Source organism: Puma concolor, chromosome E4 (assembly GCF_028749965.1).
Source record: "Puma concolor isolate L17-30 chromosome E4, mPumCon1.1.hap2, whole genome shotgun sequence".
Classification (NCBI taxonomy): Eukaryota; Metazoa; Chordata; class Mammalia; order Carnivora; family Felidae; genus Puma; species Puma concolor.
The window spans coordinates 45,475,527-45,496,726 of NC_141683.1; the positions used below are offsets into that span (position 1 = coordinate 45,475,527).

At 48.2% G+C, this 21,200-nt stretch overlaps 1 protein-coding gene across 3 annotated transcripts in view; it reads right to left on the minus strand.

Annotated features, from left to right (window-relative positions):
• Window positions 1–1,868: 1,868 nt before the first annotated feature.
• Window positions 1,869–21,200, minus strand: part of NCF2 (neutrophil cytosolic factor 2) — a 34,127-nt gene continuing 14,795 nt past the window's right edge. For 2 of the 3 annotated variants that reach the window (XM_086693267.1, XM_086693268.1), the window contains exons 4-16: window positions 20,670–20,804; window positions 19,428–19,535; window positions 17,836–17,895; window positions 16,388–16,431; window positions 14,519–14,660; window positions 14,228–14,296; window positions 13,142–13,217; window positions 11,210–11,235; window positions 10,666–10,817; window positions 10,444–10,555; window positions 9,868–9,930; window positions 5,545–5,722; window positions 1,869–2,375 (exon numbers count right to left, since the gene is read on the minus strand). In XM_086693267.1, the coding sequence (XP_086549393.1) occupies window positions 2,263–2,375; window positions 5,545–5,722; window positions 9,868–9,930; window positions 10,444–10,555; window positions 10,666–10,817; window positions 11,210–11,235; window positions 13,142–13,217; window positions 14,228–14,296; window positions 14,519–14,660; window positions 16,388–16,431; window positions 17,836–17,895; window positions 19,428–19,535; window positions 20,670–20,804 (1,278 nt within the window). In that variant the 3' untranslated portion in view covers window positions 1,869–2,262. The remainder of the gene's footprint in view (window positions 2,376–5,544; window positions 5,723–9,867; window positions 9,931–10,443; window positions 10,556–10,665; window positions 10,818–11,209; window positions 11,236–13,141; window positions 13,218–14,227; window positions 14,297–14,518; window positions 14,661–16,387; window positions 16,432–17,835; window positions 17,896–19,427; window positions 19,536–20,669; window positions 20,805–21,200) is intronic. The other variant, XM_025920945.2, reaches the window with a different exon arrangement.

The following is a 21,200-nucleotide window of genomic DNA, read 5'->3' on the forward strand; positions in this document are numbered from 1 at the left end:
GAGGACTGAACATTTTCTTGTGTAGAAACAGAAGGACAGCATTTCTGTTAGTTCCTGGAAGAGTAATATTTTAAGGGGAAATTATGGAAACAATCTAAATGTCCAATTGCTGTGCTAGTGGTAGGGTCTGTTTCTGGGAGGTCTCTCGTGTGTGTGTGTGTGTGTGTGTGTGTGTGTGTGTGTGTGTGTGCGCGCGCGCGCGCGCGCACCCATCTGCCCATCTGCTCTCCTGGGGGGAAGGGGAGTGTGTGTGAGTGTATGGAGTCAGCGTGGGACTCACGAACTGGAAAACAGCTGCAGAGCAAAGCACATCCAGGAGCCCCGGGTGTCGCTAGAGTCTGGGCAGCCCCAGTGATGAAAGGGGTGAGGTGAATGCTCGTTGCTCTTCAGAGAGTGGTTGGAGCCCCGTAGGCTCACAGTATTGCTCCTTAAGTTTGACGTGGTGTTTGGGGATTTTTGTTTCTGTTTTTTGTTGTTTCTGGAAAGGTCTGAAAGGGTGAAGCCCCCCACCCAATGGCAATATGAAACCTTTTGTGCTTCTCCCCAGCTCCTTCCCTGGGTCCACCTCTCTCCCAGTCCCTCCTTGCCCACTACCTTGACCCACTCTGTGTGTTTGAGCTCTGCATTCAGGCAGCTGTAACATTCCAATGTTCGAGCTGTCCCTGAGTCTCACACCCCAGACGAGCTAGCCAGGTTCACTCTCTCACTCCCAGTCCTGCCCAGGTCCCATCTGCAGCCCCGTTTCTGCATGAGAATTTGGTGTTTGGAATGTTTTCTGATTCTTGGGGCGGGGTTTCTCGCCTATGATTCTTGGGGCGGGGTTTCTCGCCTAATCATCCTCAACGTGGAGTAATGAGGAGGGAGAGGAGAATCTTCATCAGAAACTGGTTTTGTGTAGTAAACCTTCTCTTCTGTTTTTGTTTTTTTGTTTTGTTTTTTTGTTTTTTGTTTTGGTCTGTCTGTGCAAGACCTGCAGCTGCTGAAATCAGCTTTGCCTTTAATTAAACCATGTTCTCTCCAACCAGATCTGTGTGTACATGGTTTCTTTTCTAACGTAAAAATATCCTACTTAAAAAATAAGTATTTAAACTACGCACAAGTCACCTAGGGCAGAGCGGAGATGGCCAAAGATTGAATATGTTTCAGGGTTATTTTTGCTTTTAGTAGCATTCCAAACCAAAGTGCATTATTATGGAAAGGGGCGGGTAGAAAGAAACTGATGGTCACAGTTCTTTTCTCTGATAAAGATTGGCTTATGCAAAGAAGTTAACAACCCTCCATTTTTATCCCTATTTTTACTGTTAATAAAGCCACAGTAACACTGTTTACAAAGCCACACATGCTGTACAAAGAAGGAGAATTCTTGTGGAAAACTCCAGGTCTCCTGGAGAGAGAGGAGTTCTATGTATTTGTGGAATCATTCATCTAACTTAACCCTGAAAAATCAAGCCTTTTGGTTAAATGATAACCAAAATAAAACCATACATAGAATTTTATCATATAAATTAGTACAGTACATACAAAATGTTAACTAACAGGATAGTCCTAACCAGCTGGCTTCCTGAATCTGGCTTCTTTATATCGCTTAAATGTTAGTGGCACATATTCAGTAGTGAACTCTTAATGAGTGTCCCTCTCTGAGAAGGCATGAAGGGATATAACTCTAGTATTGTAATTCTCTGTGGAATTGAAAATTGTATTCCTTGGGAAGCAGTGAGACTTGTAATAAAGAAAATGTGTAAAAAAAAAAAAAAAATGTGTACCATCTAAATTACCTGTAAACTTACCTCGGGCTCTAGGAGTCTGTGACTACAGTGCTATAGGAATAGGGGTAGTTGTACGTAGGCCCTGGGCCTGCACTCTGAGTCTTGTGTTTGCAAGTTTTTTATTGAGGTATCACATACAGAAGTGCACCAACAGCAAGTGTACAATTCAGTGAACTTTTACAAAGTGAACACAGCTGGGTAGTCAGCACTCCAAGCAAGAAACATTACGAACACCCTAGAAGACCACCCCCCCCCCCACACACACCTCATACCCTTCCAGACATTTCTACCCACTCTACCCCAGCCCACCCCCCACCCCTGGGTTATCATCACGATAAGTTCTCACATCATTGTCTAATAGGTTAAATTTTCAGTGGGAAAAGTAGATTAGTTAACACTTCCAAACAGTAATGTCTCAGTTCAGTGTTCTACAGAGGCATGCTAAACTTTGCAAACTGTAGTTCCTTTTCTGCAACTTTGTAGGTTATAGAACATCCTAGACTCCTCTAGGAGAGCTTTCCATGTCCGTAGTTGCGTGTTCTTCAACAAAAGCTTTGGGGAAAATGCCAATCTTCCCTTTGCACTCCCCTTCCAGCCAGTCTTCATTCACTGATAAAAGGAAACGTATACATCGATTTCTTTCTTTTTAAAAAAAAATTTTTTTTAATGTTTATTATTGAGAGAGAGAGAGACAGAGCATGAGCAGGGGAGGGGCAGAGACAGAGACAGAATCCGAAGCAGGCTTCAGGCTCTGAGCTGTCAGCACAGAGCTGGACGCGGGGCTCGAACTCACAGACCGGAAGATCATGACCTGAGCCAAAGTCGGTCCCTCAACCAACTGAGCCACCTAGTCACCCCCGTATGCATCGATTTCTGAAACCAGTACAGGAAAATTACCTTCTCTGGATATGCTACCCAGATCAAGAAGTCTGTATTAGTGATTTAAGGGAGGCGTGAACATAGGACTTCACCATCTTATTGGTTTCTGCCTTAGATAGGATAACTGAGCAGTCAAATGCAGAAGAATCCATTAGATTTTTCAAAAAGTTGTCAGAAAAATTAGATGAAAAAAGTTGAACAATAATCTTGAGATGCAATTTTTCTTTAAACAAGGGAAGAGTTTTGTCCAATCCCTGTTGGGAATCTTTATGTCCCTGTCCATAGAAAGGGACGTCCCATAAATTAAATAGTTGACCTTTGAACAATAACAAGTTTGAACTACGAGAGTCCACTTATACACAGATATTTTGATAGATAAGTACACTGCTGTAAATGTATTTTCCTTATGATTTTCTTAACATTTTTTCTAGCTTTATTGTAAGAATACAGTCTATACTACATATATAAAATGTATGTTTACCAACCGTTTATGCTATCGTTAAGGCTTCTGGTCAACAGCAGACTATTGGCAATTAACCTTTTGGAGAGTCAAAAGTTCTACTCAGATTTTTGATTGCGCCTGGGGGGGTGCGTATTGGCACCTCTAACCCTGCGTTGTTCAAGGGTCAAATGTTTATTAATAATGAAAGTCCACTAGTGAATGATCAAAGAATTGAGTTAGAGCCAGTCATGAGTTTAGTCCATGTTTATAAAACATATGGATCTTAATGGCTCCAGTTTTGAACCTTTAGTAAGTTACAGGCACTGTTCTAGATACACACGCACACACACTCAGACTTCATAATAACTCCATTGTAGATATTATCCAGGAAAGGAGACCTGGAGAGATTAATAGCTTGTTCGGGGTTAATTCTGCCAATAAATACCAGGCATCTTAGGTTTGACCTACTCCAAAGCCCATCTACTAGAACATGAAACTAGTTCAGAAGTTCATCTTTGGATGTAAGACATCTAGATCAGATGCTGTGTGGATCCTGTCCCCAGAAACTCTAATTAATGTGGGGTGTGGCTGAGCATCAGTTTTTTTCTAAAGTTCCCCTCAGGTAATTCTAATTGCAAACCACTGCCTTGATCCTTTGCACTTAGCACGTGAGTGACTCAAGGACTAGAGTATTTGCTTGTCTTGGATCCTAGGAGGATACTAGAAATCTCAGGGGTGCCTGGCTGGCTCAGTCAGTAGAGCATACGACTCTTGATCTCGGGTTTGTGAATTTGAGTCCCGTGTTGAGTGTAGAGATTACTTAAAATCTTAGGGTTAAAAAAAAAAAAAAAAAGCCAAATCTCAGGGCCCACCCAAAACCTGATCGAATCCATTTTAACAAGATTCCCAGGTGGTTCATATTAAAATTTGAGAAACGTTGTGAATGAAGCCATTTCATAACTGTTGAATATAATTGAACTCACCCTCAACCCCACTGTAAATCCACTGTTTATGCTGAATTGTTTCCTCTTTGAGTGGTCTGATAAAGTTTCAAACTGTTTTGTGGGTACGTAACTGAATTAAACCAGCTTTGATTTACAATGTCACAATAAGGAATATGCCACCTTCTTTTTTCTCAGCCTATCTACCCAGAAGGTTTTTCTGTGTGTTCTCTAGTTTTTATCTCCTCCTTACCCCATCCCCCACCAAACAACAACAAAAACTGGACAAAGTAGCTAGTTGGTTGATACTGACATTTAAAAAATGGTGCTGGAATGGGGGGGGGGGTGCCTGGGTGGCTCAGTCAGTTAAGCGTCAGACTTCAGGTCAGATCATGATCTCATGGTTCGTGAGTTCGAACCCTGCTTCGGGCTCTCAGCTGTCAGCACAGAGCCACCTTCAGATCCTCTGTCCCCCCTCTCTCTACCCTTCCCTGGCTTGTTCTTTCTCGCTTTCTCAAATAGACTTTTAAAAAATTGTGCTGGGAGTTACTAAGCCCTATTCTCCCCTGTTGGAAGATCTGTACTGTCAGTGTCCCCTGTTTCTTTTATTACTCCTATTTTGAGCTAGTTGCCATACAATTGTATATTCACTACCCATTAACTTTAAAATCTCATTTCTTAAATCTTTTGGATTTTTCCGTTATAATTGGTAATAGTATTTGGTTTCACTACTCTGCATTGCTAATGCAGATTTCTGGTTTTTGAACAAAGCTTTTGATGGGACTCTTACACCTTTCAAGGTAGAGAAATAAGATTATGTCAAACCATGAGTTAGAAAAGGGCTTCTCATGGTCAGTAGACCAGCATTACACTGGAAGCTTCTTAGAAATTCAAAATTGTGGGCCCCAGCCCAGACCTGAATCAGAATCTCTAGTTGCTGGGCCAAGGAATTGTATTTAACAAACTTTCAAGGGTGTTTTGGCATACTGAAGTTTGTGAAGCACTAAGTTAGAACTCTCCACTCACACTGTTTCAATTTGTAGTGTGTTTGATTGCTAACAGAATCAGGAAAATCACCAGACACAAAGCAATGCCAAATAGCTTCTTTTGAGGCAAGATTTACCCCCTTCTTTCTTCCTCCTCCTTCAAAAAATACATCAATTCAAAGAACTATGGTTTGCAGAAAAGTATCCTTAGGGCTTGCTGCAAAGGCAAAATGATCCGAGCCACCTTCCAATTTGTTAACTCTGGGAATGAGAATACATGTCTTCCAAAACATAGCCATCTTTAATAAGAAGAATGTTAGCTAAGTCTGCTATTTGTTGCTTCCCTGCCCGATGGAGCAACAGATAGAAAGGTGGAACATTCCATTTTGCTCCCTCCAGCTGAAAACTAGGAAGGATATTGGAAGCACTGGCTAAAGTTTGGTTTGAAGATGGTTAATACTTCCCTCTTCCCTTGAATTTATTTCTGCCAACACAGAAATTAGTTTCTGTCAACCAGGAGTTCTACTTACCCATTGATATAACCTGGATTATGTCCCCTTCCTGAAACTCCAGGTCTTCTGGCTGGGTAGCCTCGTAACTGAAGAGTGCTACCACTTGGCCTCCTTCCTTAAGCTGAGGTTCTGTTGTCTGGTTATTAGCTTCAGATTTTTCACTTTCCTTGGGTTCGTCAGGAAAGCCTTGGTCACCCTGAAATAATAAAAGGCCAGTGAACATTGACCATCGCTAAAGAAATCGGGGAAATGTCAGTGTAGCACCTGGGATATAAACTTATAAAGGCAAATTTGTGATCAGTCCCTAGCATAGACCTAACATGCACTTTATGAACATTGGATGGTCAGATAAATGAACCCAAAAGGTCTGCAGGAACCTATACAATCTTAAAATCTTCAGAAACCTTACAGTAATTCTGGAAAAGAGTAGGGTACTACTCTGCAGATGGAAAAACAGAGATTGAGTCACAAGTGACAGAACCAAAAGTCAAACCTGGGTGTCTGACTCTGAATCCAATACCCTCTCCCCAGCACCCACAACACTTTGTTAGAAATGTATATTTCTGGTCCTGTCGCAAACCTATCATTAAATCAGAAACTCCTGGAATTGTGGGGCCCAGCAATCTGCATTTAAACAAGCCCTCTAGCGCCTGGGTGGCGCAGTCGGTTAAGTGTCCGACTTCAGCCAGGTCACAATCTCGAGGTCCGTGAGTTCGAGCCCCGCGTCGGGCTCTGGGCTGATGGCTCAGAGCCTGGAGCCTGTTTCCGATTCTGTGTCTCCCTCTCTCTCTGCCCCTCCCCCGTTCATGCTCTGTCTCTCTGTCCCAAAAATAAATAAACGTTGAAAAAAAAAATTAAAAAAAAAATAATAAAAAAAAATAAACAAGCCCTCTAGGTAATTCTCACACTTGATAAAGTTTGAGAATCCCTGCAGAGCTTCTTCCCAAAGCCATGAAAAAGGCTTTGCTTTCTGGTCTATGTAGCTACACATCCTAGTCACCATTGTGGTCATTTTTGAGCCACAAATGTTGAAAAGAAGAGGGGTGTAGTTTCTAAAGAAATGAATCAGAATCAAACAAATCCACATTAGAAACCCTGCTAGGGTAAATGCTGTGCCGACCCTTCAAAGATCTCACTTCCTAACGTTGCCTGTTCCAGCCTTGGCAGATCCCTTTTACAGAAAGGCAGTACAGTAAGGTAGAAATGGCCCTACAGAGTCCCAAGGCCTGGGTTTGTATCCTGGCTCCACTGCTTTCCCGCTGTGTGTCCCTGAGCAGGCAGTGTAACCTCTCTGAACTTTGGTTTCCTTACCTGAAATTGAGGCTAGAGGACTGAAGCAACAGGATGTAGAATAGAAATAGCTGGCAGTTACTAAACACTCTGGGAGAGGATTGGTGTGTGTGTGTGTGTGTGTGTGTGTGTGTGTTGGTTAATGGTAAGTGTTCCTGCACAGAGTAGATTTTTAAATGATAGTTCATTTTCCTGCTCTTCTACTAAGTGAATGAGAACATCCTGACTTGCCACCAACAAGAGTAAGGGGCAGTGATGAAGAACATTCAGCAATGACCTCTGAAGCTGGACTGAGGGCCAGCAAGACTCTGTGCTGGGAATTTGGGGAGGGTTAGCCCCAGACAGCCACTAATGAGACTGGAGCTCTCTTCAAAGGACAAAAATCGACAATAATTAAAAACAAACCTTTGAAGTGGAGTAAGCCACATTTAGGGCACAGCTCCTAGGCAGAATCCTTTCAAGACGATACCGAAGGGATTAGTCCCAAGACGGACAATTGAAAACCTAGGATGACCTTTCAAACTTCCAAGGGAACCCCTTGCACCAGCACTCGCCCACCCCTGCCCAGGGTCCCGGCTCCCGGCCTCTCAGCCAGAGGCACCAGCCAGGCTACTCCAGTGGCCCTACTTCCTGAAGGCAATTTTCTGAGCTCTTAGATACCACCAACCTGGGGCTAGAGCTACAGGGCTTTCCTCCAGGCACACCTTCTCTCCTACTCATTTTTCTTTCTCAGCAAACATGCGTCTTTGATTTCAGTGAGAACCTACCAAAGAGACCCTTCCATGACTAAGCAGAAACCCCTGCCCAGCTGTGGGGATGAGGGTGTGGAGGAGGGACTCCCCTCACAGGGCCCCAAGGCCTGGGGGGTCTGGAATAGCTTGGCCAGTGTGGTCATTTCCATAGTCTCAAAATCCAATGGTAGGTGAAAAACAGTAGCTCTCCGAAGGGTTCACACATGACCTGTTGAATTTTGTACTGCCTACTGCTGTAACTGCAGATGCCGCCATCTAAAAATGCTAAAGCAGGAGCTCCTGGGTGGCTCAGGCAGTTAAGCTTCCAACTCTTGATTTTGGCTCAGGTCGTGATCTCACGGTTTAGTGGGTTCAAGCCCCACTTCGGGCTCTGCGCCCTGGCAGCGTGGAGCCTGCTTGGGGTTCTCTCTCCCTCACTCTCTGACCCGCCCCGCTTGCGCGCTCTCTGTCTCTATCAAAAAGTAAATAAACTTTAAAAAAAATGCTAAAGCAGGAAACAGGGGAGTCGGGGCTAGTGGGGGCGGCGGCCGGGGGGAGAACTGAAGGTGTCAGAAGGACCATGGCTTTGGTCAGTGGAGACGGGAGTCTCCTTGACTATGTTAGGACTCCCCAGTGTCAGGGCTATGCATGGGGAGCTGAGTACTCAGAGGAAGTCCACTGGCCGGCCAGCCTCACAGAGCCCCCTGCTTTACTCGTATGCCCCAGAATCCTCCATCCCAAGCAGTCATTCATCCTACTTTCTTCCCTGCTCACAACCTCATCCTAGTGCAGCAGCGTGCAAGGCTTTCCGTCATGTGGCCCTGTTGCCTTGCCAACCTGTCTCCCGGCACTCGCCCTGTTGTGTCCAGTAACACCGACCCCCCCTTCACCCACTGCCGACTCTTAGGGTCTTCCCTCTGCCCTTCCATCTGTATAAGGCGCCCTAACTTCCTCCACCTTGCTAATTGCTATTTACCACTTTAAGGCTAAGCCTCCAGATGATTTCAGCATCATTTTCTCTAGGAAGACTACTGACTTGTCCCACCTTCCTTCAACATGTTTGGGTGAGAGTGCTTCCCGTGTGCTTATAAAACGGTACGCCATTCGTGCGTTTCTGTCAGTTTACTTAACACATGCCCTGCATTTTCCCCCAAGAAGAGCCTATGTCTTACTAGTTTTCTTTTTAAGTCTATTTATTTTGAGAGAGAGAGAGAGAGAGAGAGAGTGTGTGTGTGTGTGTGTGTGTGTGTGTGTGTGTGTGTGTACGTTCATGAGCAAGCAGGGGAGGGGCAGAGAGAGGGAGAGAGAGAATCCCAAGCAGGCTCCATGCTGTCAGCACAGAGCCCGACCCAGGGCTGTAACTCATGAATCGTGAAATCACGACATGAGCAGAAATCAAGGAGTAAGATGCTTAACCGGCTGAGCCACCCAAGCATCCCGTGCCTTAATAGTTTTTATACCTCCAGTGCTTAGGGAGAGCAGAAGTGTTCAGCAAATGTTTGTTGAAGAATAAATAGACAAATGCTGGAAACAATCCAAATATCCACGAAGAGGTGAATCAATAAACAAATTGTGGTATTCATACTATGGAATACCTTTTAGCAATACCATCAGCAATCAAAAGAAAGGGACTATTATGGGGCGTCTGGGTGGCTCAGTGGGTTAAGCATCTGATTTCGGCCCGGGTCATGATTTCATGGTTTGTGGGTTCGAGTCCTGCATTGGATTGTCTGTTGTCAGCACTGAGGTTTGCTTTGGATCCTCTTTCCCCCATCTTCCTCTGCCTCTACCCTACTTGTGTGCATGCGCATGCACTCACACACACACACTCTTTCTGTCAAAAACAAACATTTAAAAAATGGACTATTACAACAAAAAAGTATATATAAAAATGGAAGAGTATATATTGAAATGGGTGATAAAACAAAAATGTATACATACGGTATATATATTCGTAGGAATATATATGTACTGTACCATCCACTTACATGAAATGACATAAAAGACCAAAAAAAAAGTGTGTTGGTACATTGACAGGTATGTTGATGGATGCTTTTCAGGGGCCATGGTTGTGGGAAGGAATTAACATCAACAACAAGAAGAAATGGCAACTTTTCCCTCCTGGAGACAAAGGGACAGTCAAGAGTGTTAACTTGTAGCTACTACTTCTAGCCTCTAACTTTGCTCCTAACTCCAGCTAAGTCTTTTCTAGGCCCTGAGGTCTAGAAAGGTGTCCAAGGATGTAGGCAGGCCCTGGAGTCAAACCACCCACCCAGCCCTTGCTCCTCTACTGATGGGCGGTACACTTGGTCAAGGTTACCTCTCTTTGCCTTGTCTCCTCCATTATAAGATGGGATGACGGTTCCTCCGAGAGTTTCGGGGACTGTAAGGATGGATACGCAGCGTGCACTTAGCACACCGTATGGCACGTGGTTAGTTCCTAATAGAAGCTTCCTATTAGTAGGACGTTTATCCAAGTCCTCTCTTTGTGAACTAAATGCTCTCTATTACCTTCCAGCCTCAAGTGCTCTTCCCGTGGAAACTTGAAGTGGAGAATGGCTAGGAGCTCAGCCTCAGTTAGGATTTTATTCCCACCTTGCTTGAGAGTGATGTGCCTAAACGTTGGCTCATTTACAGGTGCTGGCAGAGAGGACTGAGAGGCTTCCTGGGCATTCTCGGGCCTGCTCTTCTCCCGTAGGGACCCCTCTCCTGGCTGCATCCGGGGCCCCTAGCCCCAGATGAAAGGGAGGCAGAGGTGTTAGCCACCCTAACCTCAACACCAGGCACAGTGCCCGGCTCACCGAAGCGCTCGGTAAGTGTCGGAATGTGGACTGTCCTTGAGGAAGTGGCCCAGTACAGACATGACCTCAGGTGCCCTTGGGCTCGCCGCACTCACCACTGTGTTCTCACACCACACAGTCAGGCTGTAGTTTTTCACCTGGGCCCAGGCAGCCTTCATGTTCTCTTCCGAGAGGGGCACCAGCTCATTGCTGTCCCGAGGCCGGTAGCTGGGGAGACAGGAGTGAGAACCACGTCGGAGAACAGCAGTGCAAATTCTCTTCTCTCCTCCAGGCCCATGCCAGGCCCCCAGCTGCACCCTCTCTGTGGGTGGACCCACCTCAGCCGAGTGTGCTCCGGCAGGAGCTCCAGTTTCTTAGACACCATGTCCCGGACCTGGCTGTAGGGGAGCCCGGGCTGCGTCTCCATGACCACCGTGTACTTGAAGTGCACCTTGAGCGTGTAGGGCATGGGAATGCTGAGCTTTACTTCCTGAGGGGAGAGGAAGCGACGAGAACTCCTGAGCGTCCGAGGCCTGTCCTGAGTGTGCTCGCGGGGAGTACTCGGTGTGGTGGGGAGAGGCCAATAGCTCACCGGCTCGACAGCCACGGGAGGACTTTCAGAGAGTCCCTAGGCCCCTCCGGCCTGGATGGGAATTCCTCCGGGCCAGAAGATCTGGCCCATGAGCTGAAGGCCAGTAGGAAATGCGTGCACTGGGCGGGGAAGGTTGTCGAGGGGCGCCTAGCCCAAGGATGGCGTGTGGTGTTAGCTCACCCACCCTTCCTTTGGGACTCTTTCTATAATCCAGGGAGACAGGCTTATGGTGGATAGCTTAAGCTTTTTCTTTCTCTAGCATTTGAAATAGTGCAAGGAGAAACGGTTACCTTGGACTCTTCTTTTCCTTTTTGACCTAAATGGAGAAGGTAAGTAAAACAAAAGAAGATGGTGAATGAACACTCTGGGCCAGCCCCTGACTTACACAGAAGGGAACCCTCTTAGAACAGGACACCAGCTTCTTACCTTGAACTCCGGGGTGATGCTTCACCCTAATAAACCGTGGGGGAATCCCACTGCAGGGAAATGGGCAAGACAAAGCCCAAACACACAAATGAACCCAGTCCCTGCCGGCAGGGAGCATACAGGCAAGTGTTGGAGGACCAGCACGTCCCCAGCAATGCATGGAGTTAGCAGGGACCCAAAGTCCAGTTAAACCAGTGGGCTCTGGACTCATGAAAGCAGGGAATGCAAGATGAGCCAGGGGCCACGAGAAGGAACGTTAGAACCACTTATTTTTACCTTGTCCTTTATTTTTGTGTATGTTTCCTAAGGTGCATAATATATTAATGAAGCAATATGCACATAATTTATATAAGAGAAATCTGCATGAAGATACTCACTAGAAAGAGCACATGATCAAAACCACTGATCTCAAACCCAGCTAACCACTAGAATTCCTTGGAAGGTTTTTTTTTTTTCTGGAAATACAGATTCTCAGGTCCAATTCTAGGCCTAAAAAATCAGAATCCAAGGCCTAGGAATCTATATTCATAAAATCTTTCTAGGTTAATATGTGATCCTTGGGGCGCCTGGGTGGCTCAGTTGGCTAAGCGTCCAACTTCGGCTTAGGTCATGATTTCATGGTTTGTGGGTTCGAGTCCCACGTGGGGCTCTGTGCTGACAGCTCAGAGCCTGGAGCTATTTTGGATTCTTGGTCTCCCTCACTTGCTGCCCCTCCCCCACTCACGCTCGCTTGCATGCTCTCTCTCTCTCAAAAATAAACATTAAAAAAAACTTAATATGTGATCCTTGTTGGGCCCCTAGACAGAAAAGATAAAAACAAAAAAACTGAGGGTGATCTGAGGGGTAATTAGAGAAATTTTAATACAAAATATACACTATAATATTATGTTAATGTTCAATGTCCTTGACATAATGATTGTGCTGCGCTTATGCAGAAGAGTAGAGCTAATGCTCCAGTGTAGGGTGAAATGCCATGAGTCTGTAACTTCCTTTCAAGCGTCTCAGAGGGGGTGGGGGGTGGGGAGCGAAGCAAGTACACGTACAAAACGTTAACAATTGGTGAATTTAGGTGAAAGGTATTCTGGTGTTTATCGTGCTACACTTTCCAACTTTTGATCTGTAGCTTTGATGTTTTTCAAAATAAAGTTGGAAGTGTGGGGAGCACCCGAAAGGGTCCTGGTGATCTGGCAGGCATAACACCCATCCATCCAGGATCTGGACAAACCATCTATTCAATGCATCTCTACCAAACCCTTCTCCAGAATGCTTAATGCTTAAACTCTATTAGTGACCAAAAGCTCCTTCCCCAGGCACCACTCTCTATACATCCGGAGAAGGCCCTTTCGTATCTGCCCTTAGCTCTTTGTCTATGCCTCAGGGCTCTGCAAAGCAGTTTCTTTTCCAGATAGACCTCCTTGGACATTTGAAAAAAACCTCTCCATCCCCTTCCAAGGAAATGCGTGTAATAACTCCAACCTTCTCTCTTGGGACATGGTTTCAGTACCTAATGACTGAGGAGTCCGGTGACTATTTGAGTTGGACACTCCACTGCCCCCCAGAAACCAGGTACATTTGCCCAAGCCCCATGGGTGTTCTAGGACATCTGTTTGCTATGTTTTGGGTGGGTGGGTGGTGCAGGAGAGAGGGCCCCTGGGGCTATGTGTTCATAAGCTGAGTGGCATGTTGGGAGGAGAAGAAACCAGAATCTCCCAGAAGCCTGGGAGAGCAACTCTGTCAGGAAGTAGTCTGGAGCATTCCTGCACCCGGGCCAAGGATGTTGTTCCAAGGACACTAACCTGGTGGCAACTGGGGTCTTCCGGGAGCATCAGAACTGGGAGGAGCTGGGATATCAGAATCTGGGGAGGCTTCCTCCTGGAGGTGACAGAGAGGGTGAGAGCCTTCATTCAGACAAAGTCCTTAGTTAGGAGTGGGACAGGGGGAGGCCAAATGGAAAGGAGCCAGATGTAAATGGCTTCCTAAAAGTTGGAGGGGTGGTAACAGTCAGGGAGACTAAGAAAAGTGCTGGTTAAAGGGGAGGCAGGGTTGGCCTGGTGGAAACAGTAGAAAGGAGAACCCTGACCCCCTCCTAAGAGGCCCTCACTGCCCAACCACATTGGAAATCCGCTGGAGATGAGGGAGGCCCCCGAGTCTTGTGTTAGCTCCCCCTCGCACTCCACATCTTGCTCCTTCAAAGGAGAAGGTCCATTTCTCATTTGTGTGGCATTTAAAACATTTTAAATGTTTTAATGGCTTAAAACATAAAGCCATCTGGGTATAGTAACTCTGACCAGGGAGGGCCAAGCGCACAGAGGACAATCAGTTGCACAGTCTAGAGAGAGACAGGTTTCCCGCTGTCAGACATCTGCACAGTAGACCCAACAAAGACCACTCACCAGGCCTGGCAGAAGGGCAGGCCTTTGAGGAGTGAAGGGGAAAGCTGGCAAGGCCCAATCTCTGATGCCATGAGTTCATGCTCTAAAACAGATTTCTCTTGTTTAATGGGATTTCCCCAGCCAACGCATTGACTGTTCCTCCAGGTGAAGAGAACTTTTCCGGGAAGACCTAACCTTCATATACTACAGGCTTTGGGTCCCAAGTCACCCGTGACCAGGAGGAGAAAGGTGGGTGGGCACAACGGGTCCCTCAGATGTCTCCACTTAGCACATCTGGGTGTTTTCCTTCCTTCACCCCAGGGTCCAGCTCTGGGCCGCTGGCACCAACCCAAAGTGGACTCGGTGCTAGTGAGTGAATAAGGACAGCGCTTTTGTCACACCGCCCTTCCCCCCCTCCACAGAGAGGCCTGTCAGTCGTGGGGCAGAGGTCGGAGGCTGGGGGTCGGGGGTGGGGGGTGGAAAACAGATCCGGCCTTGGCACTACGTTACCTGGGGCTGCTGCTGAGCATGGATCCGCAGCTCAAGTGGTTCAAGGTAGTTGCAGGGAACGAGCCCCTTCTGTGGTGCAACATCACAAAATCAGAAAGGGGGAAAAGGGTGTGCTCATCGGCACCCATAGCACCCATACCGCCACAGGGCCCAGAGATGCGGGGGAGGGATGGGTATACGGGCAAAAGAAGGTAGCTGGTCGGCAAATGAGGTAGCAGACACCTCAGAAAGCTCCGCCATTGGCTGCCAGGATCCCATGGCCAAAGGAACCACCCCGGGTCCTCTGAATACCTGTCCGTTGAACATGACCGTAGCCCAGTTATCATTGCCCTTCTTCAAGACAAAAACGATGTTCCCTGGCATGACCTGCAGCTCTTCTGTGGTCTCAGGCACAAACCCAAACAGCACACGGTGGGCTTCCCCTTCCAGAGCCCTGCAGGGGTAGACGTGAGATGCTGTCCTCTATCCAGCCTGGACTGCATCCCGCCCACGGCTCTATGGGACAAGCAACAATGGACATGGGGCCGGGAGACATGCTCCAGGCACCCTCGAGCTCCACATCTATTGCCTCTGGGACCCTGAGCAGGACCAGGCAGGAAACTGCATGTGAACCCGTTCCATAACCCTAGAGGCAGTGGGACAGCAATGAAAGACAAAAGACAACGCAAGACAGCCAGGCATTGCTCTCCTTGCCCTCCCTTCCCTTCCGAGAAGGAAGCTTCCCGGGTGTGCTTGGCCAGACCTCTGGTCTGGGCTGGGGTAGACAGGCCTAGTGTGACAAGGGGAGCACGCAAATCAGAGGGCAGGTGAGGGCTAGCTGGGTGAGAAAGGGGGGTGGGGAGGAGGGAGGCCAAGTCCCCCGGAGCCACAGCCAGTGGGCCAGGCACACAGCCGGAAGGAAATGAAGAGCAGGAAACCAGCTCCGGGGGGTGGGGAACGTGTAAAGGTGTCCCGAGACCACCCAGTGGTGTGCTAGGCAATGTCACTGTCCCTTTACCATCTCTTCAAGACCTACTTTGCTCTCGGAGGCCCTGGGAGTGCCGTCTGTGCCACTTCGGAATGTGTGACATCGGGACTGGCTTCAGGGCTGTGTGATGTACCTGCTCTGGCTGGTGGCTCCCTCTCGCTCCCCCTCTGTCCCCTTCCCCTCAGCCCTGTTTCCTGCTTCCAAACAGTGGGCTATTTATGTAGGGGAGACAGACTCCTCCAGCAGGCAGAGTTAGCAATGAGTTCATCAGCCCCCTCATTTTTATAGTTGCTGTTGTACTTTTTTTCATTTAAAAAAAAAACACAAAAACACCTTCTTTATTGCGGAGGGGAGCCGGGCTTGCTTCCTTACTTAGAGGAAATTCCTCAGAAAGCTGTAAGTTGTGTCATTCTTGGCTTCTCATCTTATAGAAGAATGGCTCCTTTTTCTTGAGTCGTTCCTCTTCTCCAGAGACCACGTGCCCATAGGGAGTGAAAAATGCCCACTCGGGAAAGGACACACTACCTAGCTTCCCGCTCTGTTCGCCCGACTCCCGAAAGCTCTGGCCTCCGCTTTTTTTTAATTTTTTTTTTTTAACGTTTATTTATTTTTGAGACAGAGAGAGAGACAGAGTATGAACGGGGGAGGGGCAGAGAGAGAGGGAGACACAGAATCGGAAGCAGGCTCCAGGCTCTGGGCCATCAGCCCAGAGCCCGACACGGGGCTCGAACTCACGGACCGTGAGATGGTGACCTGAGCTGAAGTTGGACGCTTAACCGACTGAGCCACCCAGGCGCCCCACGGCCTCCGCCTCTTCTGAGGAGGCTGCTGCCGGTGCAAAATGGCTCCCCAACCTTTGGTCAGTGTTCTGGCCCCGGAGGGACATGTTCCACAGACTGCCACCCTTCAGCAATGACCCTCGCTATGTGGGTGGCTGTGCACGTTGACCTGGGGGCACAGGGACACCATGTAGCTGTAGCCAGACCCCTGTGGTCAACCCTACCACAGTCCAAGACTCCCATCCCCCCTACATCACTCCGTTCTAACCCGGAAAACAGAAAGAGCCCACGTACTAGGCTAAGTTCTGCAGGATTTAGACCCTGACCCCGGCTTCATCTTCTTCACTCTTTTCATTGCCATCAGTTCAGGCTTGGAGCTCAGATAGTCTGCACACTGATCTAAATCTAACTTACCTGAAGATCTCTGGGGTTTTGGGTCTGGGTGGAGGTTCAGCTGCCTGTGGAACATTCAGGAGAAATGAAGAAGGGAAAGATAGTAAGGGAAGGAGTGGGGGCGAGAACAGACCGTTAATGGTAATTTGAGCCTTCTTCCACACCAGAAAATCAAAGAATGCATTTCTAGCTGGCTCAGAACACTGTCTAGGGAACGGGAACAGTGTACTTTGACTAAACACTGGAAAATCACCCCTCCCCCCAGCCCCTGGGTACAGTTTCACTAGCACAGCAATTTCTCTTGAGCCAGTCCTGGTTTCTGGAGAATTTTAGCTGTCCCAGAGCAACATGGCGTCACAAGGGGTGCTTTTGACCTTGAGCTCGTTCCCTTTCCTAGGAAAGTTTCCAAAAGCTCTGTTCTATAATTAATGTCTGCTATATCACGTGACACTTGTGGGTATTTAAAATCAACTCAGAACCCACTGACCAGGCAGGAATCTCCTTTCAACGTGTTCCCTGTTCTACACTGAATACCATGGAGCCCACTGATCCGGCTTCTTCCTCGTTGTGGTGTCTCTGCTGCTCTGACGCCCAGGGGGCCTCCACAGGGGCTTTCTTTGTGAAGGAACAAATCAAAGGATCCTGAATCTCTCTAGCCTCCTTTGCTCATCTCACCCTCCAGAGCCCCAGCGTTGGTCACATCCTGGGCTAGCGGCCGTCATTCTGATCCCGGTAGGCTGTCGGTGCTGCCGTCCGAGTGACCAGGTGTGTGAAGCCTGGAGTGTGGCTGTCACACTCAGAAACCCTTCCCTGTGCTAGTGCTGCCCAGCAGGCTCTAGTGCAACAGCTCAGGTGTTCCTCAGCCTGTCTTCCCTTCTTCGCTTCACAAGGATGGAAATGCCTTCACATTTCTAGACTCCTTACGTCATCCAGTCCGCTCAGAGCCATCTCTCTGAGCCCAGATTGGTCAGAAAAACGGCTCCCTCCCGGCACCCATCACATTCCTGAGGGAATCCCCTGCACATAGGCAGATGCATGGAGCGGGACCAGCCCACAGCCTCAGACCCCAGGCCCCACGGAGTCCCCTACTAGGCCCTGCGTCTGAGAAGAGGCATCGTCAAAAAGCCTTCTATAGCCTGCCTTTCAATTTCCTGAGAGAATAGTCCAGGCTTCAGTAGAGACTGTCAACAGAGGCTCTCTTAGAACACAGAGAAGTGAAGACTGGGATTGGGGGGAAGCAGGAGGGGTGGTTTCTGGGAACTTGAGGTTAAGCCTAAAACTGCCTCATTCTCCTCACAGTCACGGAACCCGTGACCGAGAATGGCCAGGCAGACACCGTCAGCAGCAATGAAAGGTCAGTTGAAGGAGCCCTTAACATGAGGCAGTTCAGCACAAATACTCTCCCCAGCTGGATGTTTCCAGAGAGTCCTGGAGACCCGGATTCAGGGAGAAGGACAGGGCTGCCTCACCTGTGGCTGCAGAGGGGCAAACCCCGAGAAACTGTCTTGATCCACCACAGATGCCACCACCTGCAATCGAGGGAGGAAGGTGTAAGGGCCCTGCCAGCACTGTCTCCCCATGCCTCATGGTTCTCCCCGAGATCCCTCCTATCTCGCACCCTGGATCCATTCTCACCAGAGCCTGGTCCCAGAGTGGATAGTGGCTAAGGGTTGGATTGTTGACCCTCTGAGTGAGAAGTTCCAGAAACTGAAGTAACTAGTGCCTTCCCAGCCCTGCTGACCCAACAGGCTCTCACTCTAGCTCTCTTTTTTTTTAATCGAGGTGAAATTCACATAATATCAAATTGACCATTTATTTTATTATTTATTTATTTATCATTTTGTTAGTGTTGATTTATTTTTGACAGAGAGACAGAGAGAGAGAGAGAGACAGAGCACAAGCAAGGCGGGGGAGGGGGCAGAGAGACAGACAGACAGACAGACAGACAGAATCTGAAGCAGGCTCCAGGCTCTGAGCTGTCAGCACAGAGCCCAATGCGGGGCTTGAACTTGTGAACTGTGAGATCATGACCTGAGCCAAAGTCGGACACTCAACTAACTGAGCCACCCGGGTGCCCCTAAAATGAACCATTTTAAAGTGGACAATGCAGTAGCATTTAGGACACTCACAATCCTATACAGCCACCACCTCTACCTAGTTCCCAGTCATTTTCCTCACCCCCCAAAAAACGCCACACCCACAAAGTGGTTAGTGCACGTCCTTCTCTAGCTAGCACCTGGCAATCACCAAATTGTTTTCTATTTGTGTACGTTTACCCATTCTAGATGGTTCATATAAAGGTAATTATGCAACATGTGGCTTTTGTGTCTGGCTTCTTTCACATAGCGTGATGTTTTCACGTTTCACCCATGCTATGACTTATATCTGTACTTCATTCCTTTCTATGGCTATTCCATTGTATGTCTATATCACATGTTGCCTATGTATTCATCCACCGATGGGCTGAGGGGTGGTTCCACTGACCCAGGCGCCCCTGAGCTCTGCTGCTCTGCCAGAACCAGCTACCCAGTCGGGCAGCGTTAGCCCTACAGATAAGTCAAAGCCAAGTACAGGTCTGGAAGGGGACTGCTGGCTCACTCGGGCTCATTTCTGAGAGGATTTAAGACCTGGATTTAAAGGAGCCCAGTTTACAAAGGAGCATAACCATAGAGCTGTAGAAGTGGAGATATCAAGAGCACCAAGCCAAGAGGATGCCATGCTGGTCCGTTTCACTAACATGTTCCCTCCACATTGACTGAGGGCCTCATAGCCGTGTTTTCTTTCCACTGGCTCAGCCCCCAAGCCGCACACACTGTGATTAAGCCTGTGGCTCCCACCCAGGGTCAGGCTGGAAGGGCAGGATGAGAGGAACTTGCAGACAAGAAGCTAGAAGCATTTGCCCGCCTTTCTGCAAGACCTCCACACCGGAAGCAGTCTCTAGCTGCCTGCTGGCCACGGAGAGCACCAGGGGGGTGCCCTCGTCCCAGGAGTCTGTCCCACCCTGGTCCATGCACGGCCCATCCCATAGAAGACCCAGGGGAAGCTGAGTGAGCCTACTTACTGTCGCCTTGCCGAGGTAATCCTTCTTGGCCAGCTGAGCCACTTGCCTCTCGTTTGGTCGAAACAGCCTGCCCACAGGGATCACCACAGGCTCATACAGCTTCTGTTTCTAGAACACAGCACGGTATTTCCTTATCTGGGAAACAGGGGTAATGATGCTTGTCCTGCCTCCCTCACTGAACAGACGCAAAGATTCACTGAGATAACCTCACAAAAGTTTTTTTTTTTTTTTTAATGTGTCAAGACTGAACTTGTTATTATTTCGGAGTATCTAAGGTAGGAACAGTTGGTTTCTATATTGCCTTACCCCGAGAGGCTGTGTGGACATCTGGCTGTGTTATCTGCTCAGCACGCTTTTTCCCTAGGGGGCTGCCCCTCTCCCACTCTCTGTGGCTTGGGTGGGGCTGTCACTGAGCACAGGGGATGCCACAACCACAAGGTGGCCCAGGGCCCAAGCAAGGCCCATTACAGGCCTCCCTTGGGACTGGTGGCTGCTGACCTGGACAGGCATAGAAAGACTGACTCGAGCCCCCTTCTCCTTGATGTTTTTTTTTTTTTTTTTTAAATTTTTTTTTTTTCAACGTTTATTTATTTTTGGGACAGAGAGAGACAGAGCATGAACGGGGGAGGGGCAGAGAGAGAGGGAGACACAGAATCGGAAACAGGCTCCAGGCTCTGAGCCATCAGCCCAGAGCCCGACGCGGGGCTCGAACTCACGGACCGCGAGATCGTGACCTGGCTGAAGTCGGACGCTTAACCGACTGCGCCACCCAGGCGCCCCTCCTTGATGTTTTTTTAAAAATCTGATTTAAGACTTGTTTTATCCCAATGTGCTCTGACAAACCATGGATCATTTTCACTATTTGTTCACAGAATCAATGCGTTTTTTTGAGGGCCATCGTGTGCCTGGCTGTGAGGACTCGGAGGTGAGCACAGCCTCTGGCCTCCTGTGCTCGGGTCCAGCCTCCAGTCCCCAGTCCCCCCGGTGCCACCCCAGACCCCCCACGCCCCCAGAGGGTGGCTGGAGGCAGGGCTCTGCCATCCCCAGCTTCAAGCTTCAGCTTCTCAGTGCTCGCTGCCAGGTTCAAGATCCTACATGGAATTGTACCCCAAGATCAGTGTAACCCAGAGCTCAGAGAAGGTAAAAGCGCCACTTCTATGGTTCCTCAATCCACGTGTCCACTGAAACAAATACAAGTCCAGTGAAAATCCTCTTGCCATCCCGCATCATCCATATACTTACCCAAACACATTCCATGGCTTTGTCAATTTTAGAATGTCTCGGCTCAGACTTCATGCTCATGGCCAAAGCTAAATGTTCCTCAGCCTTTTTCCACTCCTCCTTCTTGGCATACATGAAAGCAACATTATATAACACCTAGAAAAGCACAGACCATAACACAAAACTTGAGGCTGCTCCAAATCTAGGCACCAGGGAAGAGCTTGCCTGTAGCTTCTGGAATGTTGCCTGGAGGCATGCCTCCCTTTCTCAGCTTTCCTGGGAATATCTAAAATATAACGCGATCAATCTTGTTACCAAGTCATGCCCGGTCCAAGGACGGTATTAAGAAAACATCACTTAATGCATAAATCCAACATCATGTGCATTGTTCTTTCAACAATCAAATAGGTCAGGAGGGAACAAAAACTATGGTGTTGCTTTAGTAGCGAGAAGGCCCTTTGAAGAGTGGGGAATAAAATCCATGCCTGTGGCCTCCCAGTCCAGCCCCTCCTGCCTCTGAGCCTAGGCTAAAAGGCTGAACAGGTGCAGGGT